The 19,096-nt window shown below is 42.5% G+C and overlaps 1 protein-coding gene across 3 annotated transcripts in view; it reads left to right on the top strand.

Annotated features, from left to right (window-relative positions):
- Positions 1-18,612, top strand: part of GNPTAB (N-acetylglucosamine-1-phosphate transferase subunits alpha and beta) — a 78,401-nt gene extending 59,789 nt beyond the window's left edge. For all 3 annotated transcript variants that reach the window (XM_043440144.1, XM_043440145.1, XM_043440146.1), the window contains 10 exons: positions 433-636; positions 1,305-2,398; positions 4,450-4,649; positions 4,866-5,085; positions 5,741-5,854; positions 9,089-9,174; positions 9,417-9,515; positions 13,159-13,326; positions 15,220-15,310; positions 17,216-18,612. In XM_043440144.1, coding sequence (XP_043296079.1) covers positions 433-636; positions 1,305-2,398; positions 4,450-4,649; positions 4,866-5,085; positions 5,741-5,854; positions 9,089-9,174; positions 9,417-9,515; positions 13,159-13,326; positions 15,220-15,310; positions 17,216-17,293 — 2,354 coding nt within the window. In that variant the 3' untranslated portion in view covers positions 17,294-18,612. The remainder of the gene's footprint in view (positions 1-432; positions 637-1,304; positions 2,399-4,449; positions 4,650-4,865; positions 5,086-5,740; positions 5,855-9,088; positions 9,175-9,416; positions 9,516-13,158; positions 13,327-15,219; positions 15,311-17,215) is intronic.
- Positions 18,613-19,096: the final 484 nt, after the last annotated feature.

Here is a 19,096-nt window from a genome sequence, read left to right as displayed (position 1 = left end):
CTGTCAGAGGCACTTTTGAAAAATACACACTGCTGCAGGCAGAGAATGCAGCCGCGCAGGAGGGCCTGTGCCGTCTGGAGAGCTTGGCCTCTCGCAGAGCGGTGATGCTCGGGCAGGGGGCGCCGCCTGCATTAGGACGTGCTCTTGTCCGTCCTCAGAGTCCCCGTGTTCAGCATCATGTGCTTCTCCGGACACGTCTGCATGTGTCCCCAGGAGCACACCCAAGGCCTGGTCATCCCACACCAGTCCACTGTCAGCTGATACCCCTTTTTAGGTGGTCTCTTTTTAAGCTACATAAAATCTATTGAAGAACAGGGTGAACCTTTCCTGGTAGAAATTCATGCATCAGTCTTGACTGAGAACTAGGAGCTGACTTTTTTTCCGAGATTGTAAGCACCACAGGATTCTCTCCTCCTCCTCCTCCTCCTCCAGGTAACAGTGGTGCCAGCCGCTACATCGCAGGAGCCGGGGGCACCGGAAGTATCGGAGTCGGACAGCCCTGGCATTTTGGTGCTGGAATGACCGGCGTCTCTTACTGTAATCAAGGATGTGCAAATTCCTGGTTGGCCGACAAGTTCTGTGACCAAGCCTGCAATGTCTTATCCTGTGGGTTCGATGCTGGCGACTGTGGGCAAGGTATATTTACTGCCATGAAAACATATTTAGAATAAGGGGATAACAGTCCTTGATAAATAGAGGGTGTTTGGATCACTTTTATTATTTAATTATTCTCTAGGTAGCCCTTTCCCAGCCTGAAGTCCAAACGAGTTGTGAGTTACAAGAGAAGGACACAGATCTTTAGAAAGCCATAGACACTGACGCTGCATCTGTTCCTGTTTTGGCTCTAGTCTGCTTTTTTTATTAAACTAAGCAGATTTATCTTAGTTGAAAATATACAGTGAAGGTTTAATTGGGGAACAATAAAAGGAGACCAGTGGTTGATTAAATAAGCATGGTAGAATACTGGATCTTGTTGCTGGATTATTAACGAAGGTCCTTTTGGTAGAAAGTTATTTTTTTCGAATGGACAAAAGGATAGAGGTTGACCATTGGAACTTGCTGTCCAGAATCATGTTGGACCTCGCTAGTGAACCAGCCCTAGCATTCCATGTCAGTGATAGTGATAGCTTCAGAAAGTACAAAAGAGCCCTAGGCCAATAGCTTTTGTGGTAGAATTTCTGATTATTTTAAAGTCCATTTAAAGTCACTCTTAGAAAGTGAAAACTCAAATCCTAAGAATTAAAGGAAAAGGGGGAAAATGTGTGGTTTTTTTTTTAAAGTCATGTTTGTGTTTTTTCCTCTAGATCATTTTCATGAATTGTATAAAGTAACTCTTCTCCCAAACCAGACTCACTATGTTATTCCAAAAGGTGAATGCCTGCCTTATTTCAGCTTTGCAGAAATAGCCAAAAAGGGGATCGAAGGTGCGTATAGTGACAACCCAATCATCCGACATGCTTCTATCGCCAATAAGTGGAAAACCATCCACCTCCTAATGCACAGTGGAATGAACGCGACCACAATACATTTTAATCTCACACTTCAAGGTAAAAATGATGAGGAGTTCAAAATCCAGATAGTAGTAGACGTTGACACGAGGGAGGAACCCAAACGGAATTCTACGACCCAGAAGGCTCACCAAAGTTTGGTGAGCTCCACAACACTTCTTCCAGAGGCGGAAATCTTGTTTGAGGATATCCCCGAAGAAAAACGCTTCCCTAAGGTCAAGAGACATGATGTGAACATAACAAGAAGATTCCAAGTGGAGGTGGAAATTCTGCAGGTCAATATTTCACTCCTTCCAAAAGAGACCCAGATGAGCCTTAATAACTTGGATTTGCAACTAGAACGTGGAGACATCACCATGAAAGGATACAACCTGTCCAAGTCAGCCTTGCTGAGGTCCTTTCTGATGAACCCACAAAATGGAAAGTTAACAGTAAATCACCCTCTAACAACAGAGCAAAGAAATGGCGGTTTGGAGGCCCCATTGGCAAAACAGGTTCACAAAAGCATCTTACCAAGCAACTTAGGAACATCTGAAAGACTCCAGGGGTCATCGCCTTTTCCAGCAGTGACAATGACAGTGAACAGCCATCCCCAGAGCCAGATTCCACCCCTGGAAGCAAGATTCAGGTCAATAACCATGACTCCAAAAGTAGGAGGCAGAAATGTGTCAAGAGAAAAGCTCTCATCTCTGACTTTCCCACTGGAAAGCAAGGACGCACAGGAAAAGGTAATCACAGGGAAAGAACAAGAGAAAAAAACTGAGGAAAATGCCAACAGTTACCCTGGTGGCAATGAAGTTGTACCTGGAAGAAAACTGCAGCAATACACAGACAGTTACCTGGGCTTTTTGCCATGGGAGAAGAAAAAGTATTTCCAAGATCTGCTTGATGTAAGTTACATGCAGCCTTATTCCTTCCCATGCTCAGGAAAAAAGTAAGCTTGTTAGTGGTGGTGATAAAGTAATAGCTACCGTTAGTCCAGAACTTCCCGGTACCCACACCGAACTCAGCGCTTTTCTTACATGCGGCTAAGTTGCTTCAGCCGTGTCCAGCTCTTTGTGAGCCCACGGACTCCTCTGTCCATGGGGTTTCTCAGGCAAGAATACTGGAGTGGGTTGCCATTTCCTCCTCCCGGAATCTTCCCAATAATTCTAACAATAAAAATACCTTGTAAGGCTCTCCGCTATGGTTGTCCCCATTTTGCAGTTTCAGAAGCAGCCTTTGTGTGAGTGAGTAAGAGCTCAGCCAGGGGCATACCCCGAGTTCCTAGCAGAGCAGCGATGGTATCTTATCTTCACTTGGCACGTCATTTCAGAAACCGCTTTTGCATACCTTGTGCAGTCAGATCGCATACCTTTCCAATAACGGAAAGCCTGAGACGCAGACAAATTGATTAGCTTTCCCGATGTCACAACAGCAGGTGAGTGTGAGCGGATCCTCAGCGCTCTCCCTCCTGTCCCACAGTGCCCGGGGGTCCTATGTGCATCTCAGGAGCGCCATCCCTCTGCTAACGCCCGGGAGCGCAGGATGGTCAGTAGGGTCAGTGCTCTTAGAGACGCAAAGAGCAAGCGGGGAGGCCAGAACTGTGGCCATGTGATAAGGATCCGTTGAAGTGTGGGACCTTTGAAAAGTGGGGAGGAGTCAACAGACCGAGGCAAAAACCTTGTGGTCTAGGCTGGGTCATGAATAGAGCATAGCCTGAGCAGACGTTAGGCTGGAGGAGAGTGGTGGAGGGGATGCAGTTTCATTCCTTTCATTGTCTCCAGGGTGCTTTTTGTCCCCGACACGGTAGCATTTACTAGTGGTTGAGTGAGGGGCTGCAGAGTTCTTGCCTGTGTTGATTTCCTCACCACCACCACTACCGTCCTTTTTTCTGAATTGCAGAAGCACTATAAACTTGTGGTAAAAATTGAAGCAATGCAGGAAAAAAAAAAAGCAGTAAAAAAGGAAAAGGTCTCCTCCTCCTTCCTTCCTTAATCTCCTTACTTGAGACAGTCACTATGAATATGTAGCTTGGTGGGTATTCTTCAAGTATTTTTCTATTAGATATGTATAGTTTGTTTTGGAACAGTGAAGTTATACATACACCTCTCTGCAGTCACCTTTGATGTGGTAGTGTGTGGGCAAACTGCCATTGTTTTTTAACAGCTGTAAGTTGTTTCCAGTGTTTTGCAATTACAGATACCTAATGTTGCAATAAATATTCTTGTACATATGTCTTACTCTTGGGGAAAGCTTTATTTCTATAGGTAGAATTGCTGGGTTAAAGGGTCTAGTGTGTATAAAGCTTAAATATGTCCTTTTATGTTGCACCCCTTCCTCCTTTGACAAGCAGTGTGCAGGCCTGCATGTTTCTCCACAGACTAACCAACAGCAGTTAATATCCATCTTTATTCTCATCAGTTTGAGGAGGAAAAATATTTCATCTTCTGTAAAGTGTCTTCAGGTTCTTTGCCAATATTCTTTGCCCATTCAGTTTCACCTCTTAGTGGTTTCGATAGGGCTCTTAACATTTCATAATATTAACACTGTTATATGGTGAAACCAGTTTTGTATTCTAGCCTGTGTCTCCAAAACTCAAGTCCTTGTTGCTTTGATTTCACCAGTAGAAATAACTTCATATTGAAAGCACTCTCAAATGGACTGTAAATCGATTTTCTAAACGTTGCATTGGAATGGGCTGTGAAATCTCACGGTCAATGACTAGTCCCTGAAGAAAACCCTGTAAACAGCTGTTGTCTGCGACACTTTGACTGAACTCGGCCAGGTCAGGCCTGGTCTCAGGATGCAGAAGGAGACCTGTTTAGTGCTCATTTCATTTTCCCCACTCGACAGTGACTAGTTACTTCCACGCTACATGAAGTAGTACCCCCGTCTCTTGTTAACACAGGGCACTTGTGCGGTAAATGTAACGCTGTGCTGGGTGGGATGCTCCTTGCAGGAAGAAGAGTCACTGAAGACCCAGCTGGCCTACTTTACTGACAGCAGGCACACGGGGAGGCAGCTAAAAGACACATTCGCCGATTCCCTCCGATACGTGAACAAAATTCTAAACAGCAAGTTTGGATTCACATCTCGGAAAGTCCCTGCGCACATGCCTCACATGATCGACCGGATCGTGATGCAGGAACTGCAAGACATGTAAGTCCCACTCACGTCTGAATGCTCTGCTTGTGCTCCGCCAGGGCGGCTTGAAGTTCACATCCTCGCTATCCTGCATCTGTGGCTCTGACACTCGATGACGAGTGTGTCGGAAGTATTATCTCGGCAGGAGGGAAGTAAGATCCTGATGCCACAGTGTCGGGTACCACGTATACCGTAAGTATCCAGATCTCACCGTGTGTTACATTTGGGCAGGTTCCCTGAAGAATTTGACAAGACGTCATGTCACAAAGTGCGCCACTCCGAGGACATGCAGTTTGCCTTCTCTTATTTCTATTATCTCATGAGTGCCGTTCAGCCGCTGAACATATCTCAAGTTTTTGATGAAGTTGACACAGACCAATCTGGCGTCCTGTCTGACAGAGAAATCCGCACGCTGGCCACCAGAATTCATGACTTGCCTTTAAGTTTGCAGGTACTGTAATTTTATCCCCGTCCCCCCTACATTTTGTGACATTTTAAATGAAGCTTTTAAATTTGATACTTTCTCTTTCCCCTGCATACTTCAGTGTAATGCAAGTACAAGTAAATGAGGGTATTCACAACTAGTCCATTTTTAATGCCAGGATTAAAATCAACTTTGAAGTTTGTGTTTTATAGGATGACTCTTTTTAAGACTTTCATTAGGGATTGCTAGGGTATTGTGTGGAGGAGAGGCAGACCATAACTGCATAGAAGAGTCTCGTGACAGGTTCATTCAGGGGCTTCAGATGTGGCTGAGTGGAGCCCTCAGCCAGATCCGTAGCATTGCAGAGTCCTCTCTGCCTTGGCATCCTCTAGTCCCAGGAGTGGGACACTTAGGAATGATGAGCACCAAGAGGATTCCAGCTGTAGGACACCCATCTGGTGACCCCCTCACTCACCTAGTATCAGTGGGGCCTCCTGGTCCCGTGCGTTCCACTTTGAGGCAGAGATGAGTTGTTTGTATTGTCTCATTCCGCTCTTTAAGAATCATACAGTCAAGCTCTCTTGGAAGGTAGCACTTACCCTTTGGTGACTTTAACATATTTTTAAAACCACAATCATTACTTGTATGTAGAAGGTTTATCCTTTTATTTTTGCTTTGTTAGGATTTAACAGGTCTGGAACACATGTTAATCAATTGTTCGAAAATGCTTCCTGCTAATATCACTCAGCTAAACAACATCCCGCCAACTCAGGAAGCGTACTATGATCCGAATCTGGTGAGTGATGTGGGTTCATTTATGTAAAACAGAGTCCATCCTTATTGGGTGTTCCTGTCATTTCTGTACAACACTTCAAAAACTAGAAGCTGGCTCTATGTTTACAGGTCTCTGGTAGAAATCAGTAGCACCAATAATCTAGAATAATTTATATTTTCCTTTGGAATATCTTTTTTTCCTCCCTAATGGATGTTAACCTAATATTGAGGTTAGTTGCTTATATTCTATAAGCAGAGAGCCATTTACTAAGAATGGCAGAAGGTAACCGCAGGAGAGCAATCCTGTTAAACATTAACCCAAGGAAATAGTCAGGCTTCCCTGATAGCTCAGGTGGTAAAGAATCTGCCTGCAATGCAGGAGACCCCGGTTCGATTCCTGGCTTGGGAAGATCCCCTGGAGAAGAGAAAGGCTACCCACTCCAGTATTCTGGCCTACTCATGAAATTGAACCCCTTCTTTCCTCAAAGCTAAGTTCCTTTGATGATGGCACTTTCTGGATCTTACCAGTAGGGGCAGTAGATGATCTGCACACAAGTGCATTAGGGTGCCACTTGGCTGAAATGGTTGGAAGACTTTGTTGATTCTAAGATGCATCCCAGTTTCAAAGAAATGATAATGTAAATTAAAAAAAAGTGCACTTAGAATTGATGGAACAAGGATATAATAGAGCCATTTATGTGATGCTTAATTTTACTGATACATATATATGTATGTATATACACACACACACATATACACACACATGGAACAATGTTTTCAAAATAGGTGGTGGGTTAAATCATAGGTAGTTTTCTCTTAAAATCATATAGTCTTTTGTATCTGGCTTATTTTTTTTTACTGGTAGTTCTTAATATCTTTTTTCACACTAGTATTTTCATATTTTCTGTAATGAATAGATAACTTTCATAATCAAAATAATGTTTTTTCAAACCTAAGTAATTCTTCTTTTCTTTTTTAATCTTGAAAATTTTATTTGGCCACATAGCATGCAGGATCTTAGTTCCCCAACCAGGCATTGAACCTGTGTCCCCTGTGTTGGGAGCATGGGAATCTTAGCCACTGCACCACCAGGGAAGTCCAAAATAACATGTGTTTTTTTTTAAAAACTGACCACCTTACAAATGTTCAAGCCCTATAATTATCTGGAGACAAGATGTTTGTAAATGAATGTAGGGAAGAGTAGTGAATCAGTTACAAGTCTGGTTTCTGAAAGAAGGCCGGCGTTCGTTCAGCACTCACAGAAGGGATGGTTTTCTCACTCGTGTCCTCAGGGCCCGGGGAAGCCCGCCCATGCGGAGACATGTGAGGGGCACCTTGACAGCTGCTGGAACGTGCAGACAAACTATACATACTGCTGGTTGTGTCCAGCATGTGACACAGGTTGGTGTATAGATGTGTGTCACTGAAAGCCAGCTCTCTAAAGATTCTAAACTATGAAATCAATAAAACTGAGATAAGGTGTAGGACCTGGTGTCAGCCTAAGGGAGTCTGCTGTAGTGGGGTGAGCAGGCAAGAATCAGCAGCCAGAGTCTGAGACTGGCTCTGGTTGTGGGCTCTTGGGAGGCCTGGCTGATAACAGATCAGCAGCTTGTCTCGTGAGGCGCAGCAGCTTCTCCGGGATGTTAGGCCCGTACAGTGAAAAGTGCTCTGTAAAACCCAGACTGTTGTACACGTCAGTAGTTCTTTACAAGTGTGTTCTTAAAGATTAAAACGGCACATTTGTAATCATTATAGGTGTTTTCCCTGCCTCCTGAGAGAACAGAATCACAGTTTAAAAAAAGAAATTAGGTTGTGTAGACTAAAAGACATTCTTTCAAACAGTGATAGTTTTTTTTCTGTTTTCCCCAAATTTGGAATTACCCCCCAACAAAGATAATGTAATCAACTCTGAATCATCTGGATGTCAATGTCCTGGTTTAAAAACACCCTTTATTATGTGTCAAGATAATTGAAGTTCTCTCAAAGACCTGGGTACACCCTTTTCCCAGGAGAGGGACAGTGAGCCATGAGTTCCAGGCTGTCCTGATTTGTCCCTTCTGGTGTCTTCTTGGTGGGTAATCCCAGAGCACTGACCAGAGAAGGAAGGGAGGAGGAAGTGTGCCGGGCTCCTAAACCACGGCCCCTCAGCCTCTCCCCCGGACCAGGCCTCTCGTGGTCCTGAGGACAGTGAGACTGTGTTGACAGGTTGCCCTAGAGGCCACTGAAGTCACCCCAGGTCTAGCCTGCTTTGGCACTCACTCCAAACTTGTCTTTTCACCACCTTTTATTTCCACATCCGTCTTTTCACTTTTCTTTCCTTCCTTCTCTATAAACTTTGGCTTCCGAGTAAGACTGTACAATTGCCAATCCCTTGTACTTAACAGAAGCATATTCTTTTCTAAGGAAGATGATCTATGCAGTTACTCATCTTGCCCTTTTATAGACATGATGAAAGGTTTTTGAGGGATTTTAGCGTGTTGGGTTGTTTTTTTTTTTAAGAAATAAATACATCTTCATTTATGAGCAGAGTATTTTATTATTTTACCAAATAATCTGGCATAAGGTTTACAATCAGCAAATATTCTTTGAATGCTAAGAATTAAGTAGGTGCTGCTTTGCTCACAGTTACAACTCAGTCTTGCTGCTGCTGCTAAGTCGCTTCAGTTGTGTCCGACTCTGTGCGACCCCATAGACGGCAGCCCACCAGGCTCCCCCGTACCTGGGATTCTCCAGGCAAGAGTACCGGAGTGGGTCGCCATTTCCTTCTCCAAAGTCAGTCTTGAGGCTCATGCAGATCAGCTGTTTAGAGTACAAGCACTAGTCACAGTGGCAGTGTTAGCTGACATTACTTGAGTGAACTCTTAGCCAGATGTTGGCTTCATTTCTGTAATTACCTGTGATTACACACAGGATGAAGTATTTTCTAATTAGACTGTAAGAATGATAGCTTAGCCTGTGAGTATTGTTATAGACCAGTCCATTACAGTTTGTTAGAAATTTATTTTCCTTCTGAAAAAATTATAACAACTCATAAGACTATAGTAATATGTGATTAAAACTTTATTTAAAAAATAGACAATTGGTATGTGAGCCATAGTATGCCAATTTGATTTTTTTTTAAATATTGCATTAAAATACTCATCTTGATTACTGATTCATCTTGGTTCATCTTTTCACACCCCTTAAAACTTGCACTTGAGATGAATGCTTCCCTTGCCTAACCCCAGGCTGATGTAATGTCTGTATTTTCTCACAGCCACCAGTCACAAAAAGTCTAGTAACCAACTGTAAACCAGTAACTGATAAGATCCACAAAGCATATAAGGACAAAAACAAATACAGGTGAGTACTGTATGCATTTTCTCTTTGTTTAAGAGTAATTATGAGTGTGGTATTTTCATAATCTTACCATAGTTTATCTATTAAGCTTTGAACTTTATATGTGATTGTTCTCTTTAATAATATGGAAAGGTTAAGCCATCCTGAGAATGTTGAGTTCTTTAAAGTCTTATAAAACTTTCTTATTGAAATTTTGTTTTACACATTGATATACATATTTTCACTCATTATGTTTTCATAATTAGGTTTGAAATCATGGGAGAAGAAGAAATTGCTTTTAAGATGATCCGTACCAACGTTTCTCATGTAGTTGGCCAGTTGGATGATATAAGAAAAAACCCCAGGTACTGTTTTGTTTTGAATTTAGAACATTTTAGGTTCATAGCACAATTTGAATAGAATGGACAGAGAATTCCCTTAACTTTGAAAATATCTTTAATGATGCACGTCAACATGAAATAGAAGGCAGCAGCTCTGGAGAGAAAGGCGTGCCTTAGCTCTGTTTGGAGCAGACGGAAACCCCTAACGGTGGTGGTAATGTCTGAATTAAGAGATGGGGGTGTGAGTGGGATCGGCATGGGTATCTCTGGGTCCAGCGACATGACTGTTGAGCGGGGCTGAGGGTTTCCTGTGTTGCGGGGAGGTGAGGCCACATGACTGGGACGCTTAGAAATTTCTATTTTTCTATTTCTGTTATAGTAAAAAAAAAAAAATTCTGTTACAGAAAATAGATTTCTATTTTTAGAAATAGGAGCTTCCAGAGAAGTTGTTGTGGTGATTAAGACCTGTCTTTGCAATTCAAAGGAAAGTTCAATTAGCTTCTGAGGAAAAAGGAATGCTACCATAGTTGTGAAAATTAATCTAGCAAACTGCAGTCATTCTTTGGGAATGAATGAAGTGTTCAGCTCTACATAGCCCTGAAAATTTCCAGCCTCGCCTCCAACAGTTGCCCTAGTTTGATAAAATTGGTTAAAATCTACATTCTGAGTTTTGAATTTCAATGTGGGAAATAGAAGTAGTTTCTCAAGAAAAGAACACTGGTACGTGAAGTTGAACATTTTCATCTGAGTCTTTTAAATGCTTTTGCAAGTTTTCAGTTGCACCTCATTTACATTATGATTTTAAGTATACATGATCAGAAGTGTAAAATTTCCAGGCATTTTAAAGCCAGGGAATTTTTCCTTAAAATTTCATTCTTGTTTTTTTGGGGGTGGGGAGGGGCATATAGAATTTTAAGAAAAATGAAAATGTTTTTTAATACATACTGTATTCATAAAATATTTTATTTCCTACAAAATAACATTTCCCACAAGCTAAGAAAACAATGTCATAATAATTAAGAACTCACCCAGTGTATGCTCTTCCCTCAGTTCAGAATGCCCTGCTCTCGTTTTTTAAAAACTAAGAGCCAATCTGATACTTGCTTTTTGCCCCCCACATCCTGTTAATGTCCTGGCTCAGTCACAGGTTATCTGTAGTAAAACCAAGTGAGAACTTAGTGTTTCTAGTTGTACCCTATACTTTCATGTCCTGTGCTAGTTTAAAAGTCATTGGGTGAGAAAATTCACAGACATCTTCATGTAACTTAAAGGGTTCGGGTTTTGCTAAGAAGATCCAAGTCAAGACAGGCTTTTCCAGCATTGTCTACTAGGCTCAGATCCCTCCCGTGACCCTGAACAGATGTTATCATTATTAGCTCTTCCGTTTCACTTTTCCGAGGCTCACTTTAAAGTCTGGCATGGAGGACAGGTTTATCGCACTAACAGGGAGCCCGGGACAGGCAGCAGCATCTGGGCTCTGCACCCGCCGTGTCGCTGCGTCCCCAGGTTGGAGGCAGGCCTGCGCCACCGTGTCATGTCCCTGCAGACACAGCGGTCTGAGCCGGCAGGGGCTGCCCCTCCCTCAGCTCCTCACCAGTCCCTGTGAAGGGGGGACTCACAGTGTCAGAAGCTGACTCTGGGTCGGGTGAGTGTGCCTCCCTTTGAGTCAGTTCACAGGGGGAGAAATACTGAGCAAAGTGCAGGTTCTCTTGGGAAAGACAGGGAGTGTGTGCTGGGCACCCCACATGGTCTGCCTTGGTTACCCTGTATCCACACATTCTCTCTGTCTCATACCCATGCTTTTCTTCTTTACATTCTCCCAGCTGTTGGAAAAATTTTGAAGATATACAGAAAGACTGAAAAAAATAGTACAATAAGTTCAGATTCTTACATTTTTAGTGTTTTGTTACGTCTGTCTGATCTCTCACTTCATCCCTCTATACAGACAGACATACAGGTTTGGTTTTTCTTTTGTTTGCGGGACCATTTGAAAATCAGTTGCAGACAATACCCGAATTTACCCTCATTATCATAGCATAGGTCTTCTAAACAAAGTCATTCTCGTTTATACCATATGACTGTTCACACATGTCCAAAAACCTTAACACCAACTAAATAATACCATCGAGTAGATGGTCTCTACTCAGATTTCCCGAGTCGCCTCCAAAGGCCCTTTTTAGCTGTTGTTTGTTTTTAGTCTAGGAGATAGTCAGGGCTCTTGCACTGTATCTAGTGGACATAACTCTTTAATATCCTTTAACCAAAAGCATTCCCCAAGTTTAAAGAAGAGATAGGGCCGTGAACTTGGCACTCACTCATCACTCGTCTTCAATAAGAAGCAGCTAGTTGATCTGGTTTCATCTGAACACACCCACTCCTTCACTAGCACTTCCCAGTTATTTTAAAGTAAAAGTATCCTTTTTTTTTTTTTTGTAAAATTTTCAGTATATATCTCTAAATTAAAAGGATTTTTTGAAAATAACCACAATACCATTATTTATTCCTTAACATGATAACCTCTCTGGCCTCTGTACACATTTTTTCCCCCATTGTCTTTTATAAGCATTTACATTTTTAACTTTGTTGGCTTGAAATGGTATCAAGTACATTCATTGCAATTATGTCTATAAGTTCCCCCATCTCTCTCTCTTTTTTTAATCCATATACACTTTTGCATGTGCATTGGTATAGAGCTGTCTGCCAATGCAGGAGACATAAGAGACACGGGTTCGATCCCTGGGTCAGGAAGATCCCCTGGATGAAGGCCTGGGCAACCCACTCCAATATTTTGCCTGGAGAATCCCATGGACAAAAGAGCCTGGCAGGCCACAGTCCATAGGGTCACAAAGTCCAACACAACTGAAACGACTTATAATGCATGCACATGAAGAAATCAGATTATATATTCTGTAGATTTCCTGAACCTTGGACATTTCTGATTGTCTCCCAGTTATCTAATGTGTTCCTGTGTCTTCTGTATTTCCTACTAAGTTGGTGGCAGGATCTGAGGGCTTTATTATACTTGATAAAATTGTAAAAACAAAATTTAGATGTAATTCAAAAGTGGTGTTATCTCTACCGACCATTTTATGTGCCCTCAACTTACTGACTTTTGCCTTGAAGGAACTTGAAATAAGTTGGGAAGCACCAGTGTAATCTACTTTTTGCTGAAACTCATCATACAGCCTAGTTGGAGACATGTCAATATTAAGAAGTCATCAACCTCATAAAATCTGTAGCTATAAGGAACCATCTCTATCTCAGCTATCCACATGACTGTTCTTAGTAATGTAACCCTGTCAGTTCAGAGAACTCAGTTGTAGGCACTTGCTAGTTTCTTCCCTGGATGTTAACACAACGCTTCAGTCAGTTAACCCTAAACTGGGCACGTGCCAACCCCAAACAGCAATTAAAATAATTTACTCCTATAGCTAGAAGGCAGATTCAAAATTATCTATCATCCCTAGTTCTTTTTGTTTTACAGGAGAGGAATACCTAAAGAAAAATTTTACAGACTGTTATTCCCCCAGAGAATCATTATCAGTAAATGCCACAACTTGGGACATAAGTCCATTTAAACATATTCCAAATCCACACTTCTTGTTTTGTTAGGTAAGGATCATCCTCATAAGAACCAATAACAACCCTGGGTCTCTGTTGTCTCCAGGAAGTTTGTCTGTCTGAATGACAACATTGACCACAATCATAAAGATGCCCAGACAGTGAAGGCTGTTCTCAGGGACTTCTACGAATCCATGTTCCCCATCCCATCCCAGTTTGAGCTGCCAAGGGAGTATCGAAACCGTTTCCTTCATATGCATGAGCTGCAAGAATGGTAAGTGTTCATGTTTCATATACGTGTATATTTTTCTTTTTTAGAGTGATGACGTTTCTTTACTGTGTTATTTTCGCTAATTTCTTTGTAAAAAGACAGGTATAGTTTTTATTGATCTAACTGGTCAAGTACATCTGCTGAGCCTTATTTGTCATCATTGCCATCTGAGTGGCTTCCCTGTTTCTTAGCCAGCACTGTGCTGGGCAGTGTATTTACTCTTTACAATGAAAAGTGCTGCCCTGACTGCCACAGAGAGATGAGAGTTACAGGAATAGAAGTGACGTGATTTCCTCTCTGAGCTGCTTGTTGATCCTCTTAATGCAGGAAACACAGGAGGAAGAACAGTATAGGGGAGGGTACCATTTTGAATGTGACTTGGGATAGAGACACCGCCTACCAGACAGCTGTGACTGGCTCTGCCTTATGTTAAGCATTTATTTACTCTTCATAAAAAATTATTATTTCCAAATTACAGAGGAGAAACCTGCCATACTTCCCCATGCGCTGCACCACCCCCCCATGCCCCGCCTTTATCCTTAATACCCTCCCACCTAGTCTGATTCCATCCTCAGTGTCTCTTATGTCTTTCCTTCCATCCTCGCTGCCCTCCTCCTTTCCTTTGCCTGGACTAATGGGACTGCCTGCCTCTGGTCACCTGCTTGTGACATCCATCCTTCAAACAGCCACCCCAATTCTGACACACGTGTGCACACACACACACGCATTAGAGCACTGTGTCCAACCCACGCGTGTGGTTTTCCAGAACAGCTGCAGTCCACAGCCACCGCTTTTTCTGGGCTCCGCACCCCCGTGTCCTCCAGGCCAGACTGGACTCAGCTCTGCGGGACCTGGGCTGCCGCTCCGCTCATGCTCCTCCCCTTTCTCAGCCACAGGCTTTCCTGCCCCACTCCGAGGCTTAAATGAAGTGTCACCATCTGTTTGATGCATTCCTCATTTCACTGTTTCTCTGCAAGACTGCTTTTGATAATAGATATTTCTGTCCGCCTGGTGTGGTGGCTGGTTATCTGCACGTCAGCACCTCCCCAGGTTCACAGGCGCTTTAGAGCAGGGACCGCTCCTCATCACCTGTCTATTCACAGGAGTGTTTACTGGGTGACTGCGTGGATAAATGTGCTGTGCTGTGCTTAGTCGCTCAGTCGTGTCCGATTCTTTGTGACCCCGTGGACTGCAGCCCACCAGGCCCCTCTGTCCATGGGGATTCTCCAGGCAAGAATACTGGACTGGGTTGCCATGCCCTCCTCCAGGGGATCTTCCCAACCCAGGGATCGAACCCAGGTCTTGCGCATTGCAGGCAGATTCTTTACCGACTGAACCACCAGGGAAGCCCTAATTCAATTTGACAGTCAAATTGCACACATTCTAACATCAGTTTGAATAGCAGACATGAAGATCTTAGCTCCAGAAACTTCTTTTAGGGTCAAGAAAGAGCAGTTCTAAGCTCAGTACCTATGAGACTTGAGACATGGCCCAAAATTCTGCTTGCAGCTGCTAGGTGATGCTTCCACTAACAGCTGAAGTGCAGGCGCTTCCCTTGAGCTCTGTTAGAGGCATTTTAACGGCCCAGCAGTGTTGACGGGGGAGGCTAGGTGCTCAAGCCACTGTGTGGTGACCAGCCTTGCCAAGCTGGCTGGAACTATTACTGATTCAAATATTTACTATAACAATGAAAAATCTGAAGCCACATGGGAAATGTATAATTATGTTAACATTTTAGAATTACCTTCAGACATTGTTTTTGTGTTTCACAACATTGTTTCTGTTAAGCTAGTATAGTTTGCTAAACTAGTAAATACTATAGAGTTAGTTTTACTAGCTAATGATAGTTAAACCCTACACAGAACTACATATTTGCTTTCTTTTTTCTCTGAACAGGAGGGCATATCGAGACAAATTGAAGTTCTGGACTCATTGTGTGCTAGCAACATTGATTATGTTTACTGTATTCTCATTTTTTGCTGAACAGGTAAGTTTTTATCAATTTTATGTGGATGTCAATTTCTTGGCATCTAATTTTTTTTTTTTAAGAAAATGATATAAATTCATAACAAGAAAATGTTTATTTCTCCTACTGGCTTATAACTCATATGTCAAATATTTCATAATATTCAGGCTGCAGTCATAGTTGCCTTTTTAAAATCTATCTTCTAAACCTGTTACCAATATTCTTTGTTTGTGGAGTTCAATAAATAGACCTTTTCAGTTTTAGCCTGAGGTCTACATGTCAAACTATTTTAAACCAAAAAAACCACCCAGAATCTGCATCTGATACTAATTTTTTATGGGTCTCCAATTTTCTTTCTTTTAATCTTTCTAAAAGAGACCACAGTGTCTTTACCTGCAGACCTCCCCCAGTTCTGGCGAGGGCGCCCGGCTTGCACACCAGTCCATTCTCTCCCACTTACGCTTATTCCTTGAATTGCTGGCCGTTCCTCCGCAGGCAGGCAAGCAGACACCTCCTTCATGTGACAGTCCGGAAGGAAGAGGGAGATTTGTGAGGTCAAAAGAGGACTAAGAGAATCTGCTTCAGGCCACAGCAGACGCGAAATTCTCAGAAAGAAGAAAAAAGATTCAAGGAAAGGGGAATAGTGTCAGGCTGACCTGACCTGTGCCGGGCAGGTGAACCCACCTCAGCCTCCTTCCTGGTGATTCTGGAGTGGGGCTTATCTGGCGGTCACGGTGGGATGTTTTCACTGAGTTTACTTACACTGAGGAGGCAGCGGCGGCCTGAGAACCGAGAGCTTTAGGAAAAACACTCCGCGGCTTCCTGCTGTGGATGGAAGGAAACTCGGGGAAGAAAGGTCTGGCAGGCCAGCAGCTTCACCCTCCACCTCTCAGGGAATAGAAACGCCGCTCTTGATGGTGTCGCCATTGTTCTTGGCAAGTAAACATCTCAGGAAGCAATCTTACGCTGTGCCTGCTTTTAGAAGCAGAGTCCAGTGAGGAGCCTGTGGGTCAGCTGTGTGCGTGCTGGCTGAAAGGAGCAGCTGGAGGCCGTGGAAGAACAAGAGGGTCTTTGCTTCCTGTTGTTTATACCAGCAGGAGGAGGGGGAAAGGACGAATACCTCCTCTCTCCTCCCTGGCGCCTGTTCTTCACCAGCTTGAATCAAATTCCTTACCTTCTGCCATACTCACAAACAAGCCACGGCTGCCCCTTCCTCTGCCCAGGAATCCAGCTCGTCCAGACCACTGGTAGTGCATGCTTGGGCACCGCCCAGCTCTCACCTCAAGATGGAGGATTAGAGATTGAAACCATAAAGAACACATTTTTCTCATTGAAACTTCCTTCTAACAGTGGTCAGGTTTTCTATTTCAGATGTATCATGGATAAACTGTTTCTGTTATAAGTATTTATTCCAAGTTCTAATCTACTAAGTCATAGATGAACTTTTGCATTTCAGCCTATTCATAAACTTGAAAATACAGGTAATGCCCAATGATTGTTGATATGGTTACTAAGTACAGGAAAACAATGGTGATAGAATTCTTAAAAAAAAAAAAATTAAAATTCTAGCTTACACGTGTAGTTGTTTTCAAACCCAGAGACAGTATCTTAATGGGTGAAGAAGAGTCAGTGTCCTTCAGTGGGAAGACTTGACAGACATCTTGAAAATAAATACATGTGGTAATTGTTATATAAAAGTACGTAGTTTTTATAGGTCTTAAAGAAAAAGAAACTTGGGGAAATATAATTTGAACCATGTAAAAAGCTATTAGTGTTGTTTTGAGGAGGAATGATGGAGCCTTGTTTGCCGTCTGTTCTTTATGTATAGGACTAGGGAAAAGATTACGGTCATATGACCCTCAGCAAGAAAGTTAAAGTTTGTCAACCTGGAGAATTACAACTTATCTTCTGTCTTTCATCCTTTAGTTAATTGCACTTAAGCGGAAGATATTTCCCAGGCGGAGGATACACAAAGAAGCGAGTCCTGATCGAATCAGGGTATGAAAGAGCTCCATCAGAAATCTACCTCAGCGTTCACTGAGCATTTGAAAACTCGGCATCAGAGATGTCTTCATGATGTGATGCTCAGCCAGCTTGGCCTGCAGAAGGGAAAACAGCCAGGACAGGACTTGTTTTCTGGCGTGAACACAGCCTACTGACCAGGAACCGCTTAACCCACACGAAGACGTGTGTGTTGAGCAGCCCTGGTTTCACTTCTAAAACATTGGCTCATGGACCTGTCTGTCATCCTTTAAATGAAGTGGCTCATGGATGAGACAGAGGTTGCTGTGGGAACTGAGCAGCTAGCTAAAATGAGACACCAAGCCACCTTGAGTGCTGTTGCTAGGAGTCCCCCGTCTTTTGCATTCCAAAGCTTTTTGCTGTGGTTTTACCTTTTGGGGGGGAGTGTTTCTTTTTTCCCATTTCTCATTTTTAAAGTAGCTACTAAGTTAACTAAGTTATTCTTCCTTTCAAAAACAATGAATCAGGATGTGTAACATGTTTTTATAGATATTATTTAAATAATGCAGCAGCAACACATCCTGTTGACAATATCTAAATTATAAATTTTATTAACACTGAAGACTATGTGATCTTAACCTACTTACCGTGAACTCAATGACAGACATCTGATATTTGTGCTTGTTTTCTTCAGCCCCTAAGAATACTGTGATTTTATGTGGAGACCTGATTACAAAGGGCTAGAGTTAAGTAGCAGAGCTACTTGCTAGATGTAATTATGTTTTGAAGATGTACATATTCAAAAAGAAGTGCCTCATTTTAGAAATGAGTAGTGCTGATGGTAGTGGCACATAACAGTGGTGTCTTTCTTAAAATACTCATCAGTATATTCCAGTAGCTGACTCTCAATCAGCTTCATGTAACGCAGGGTCAGGAAACTTTTTCTTTAAAATGCCACAGAGAAAATATTTGCCGGCCACATGGGTCTGTGTTGCATATTCTTTGTTTCATTTAGCTTTTGTTTTAATAATCTTTTTAAAATGTCAAAACCATGTCTAACTTGCAGCTGTACAAAAATAGGCCATAGGCCACGAAACAGAATTAGTATTCTTATGTGTAAGTAAGCCTCGACAGTCAGCTGTGTTTTATGTCGTTGTACTGTGGATTTATGAAGACCAGATTCCATGGGTCCTTTTTGAACTCTTGACAGGTATTTTAGATCATGATCTTAACAGTATTCTTTCCAAATGGCATACACATTTTGTAAAAAGGACGTGTAAATAACTTGTGTTTGTGCTGTAAGAGTTACGTATTTCAAAACCTGAAGTCTCATAAAACTTAAATTTTATCTGATGCTTTAACTTTTGATCTTTGAAGAGTGAGTTTGTTATCTAGATTCAGCAACCATCTGAGTGCTTATATGGCACGTCAGGGGCTTCCCAGGTGGCTCAGTGGTAAAGAATCCGCCTGCAACGCAGGAGATGCAGGTTTGATTCCTGGGTGGGAAAGAACCCCTGGAGAAGAAAATGGCAACTCACTCCAGTATTCTTGCCTGGAAAATCACAGGGTCAGAGGAGCCTGGTGGGCTGTAGTCCATCAGGTTAGAAAAGTGTTGGACATGCCTTAGCGACTAAACATTAAGTGGAAGTTAAGTTTCCACGACTGAAATTAAGTGGAAAATAGTGTAAGGACAGGTTGGTAGTGTTACTACCTGGAGAATGTCATTATATGGGGGAAAATAAATTCTAAATAGGATTTATGTGGTAAAAATTTAGGGGTTATCTGGGTATCATTCTTAAAGTGAAGAATTCTAGATAAGTTCAAGAAATGAACATTTGGGTGTGA

The sequence above is a fragment of the Cervus canadensis genome, chromosome 21 (assembly GCF_019320065.1).
Source record: "Cervus canadensis isolate Bull #8, Minnesota chromosome 21, ASM1932006v1, whole genome shotgun sequence".
Lineage (NCBI taxonomy): Eukaryota > Metazoa > Chordata > Mammalia > Artiodactyla > Cervidae > Cervus > Cervus canadensis.
This window is presented reverse-complemented; position numbering and strand designations above follow the sequence as displayed.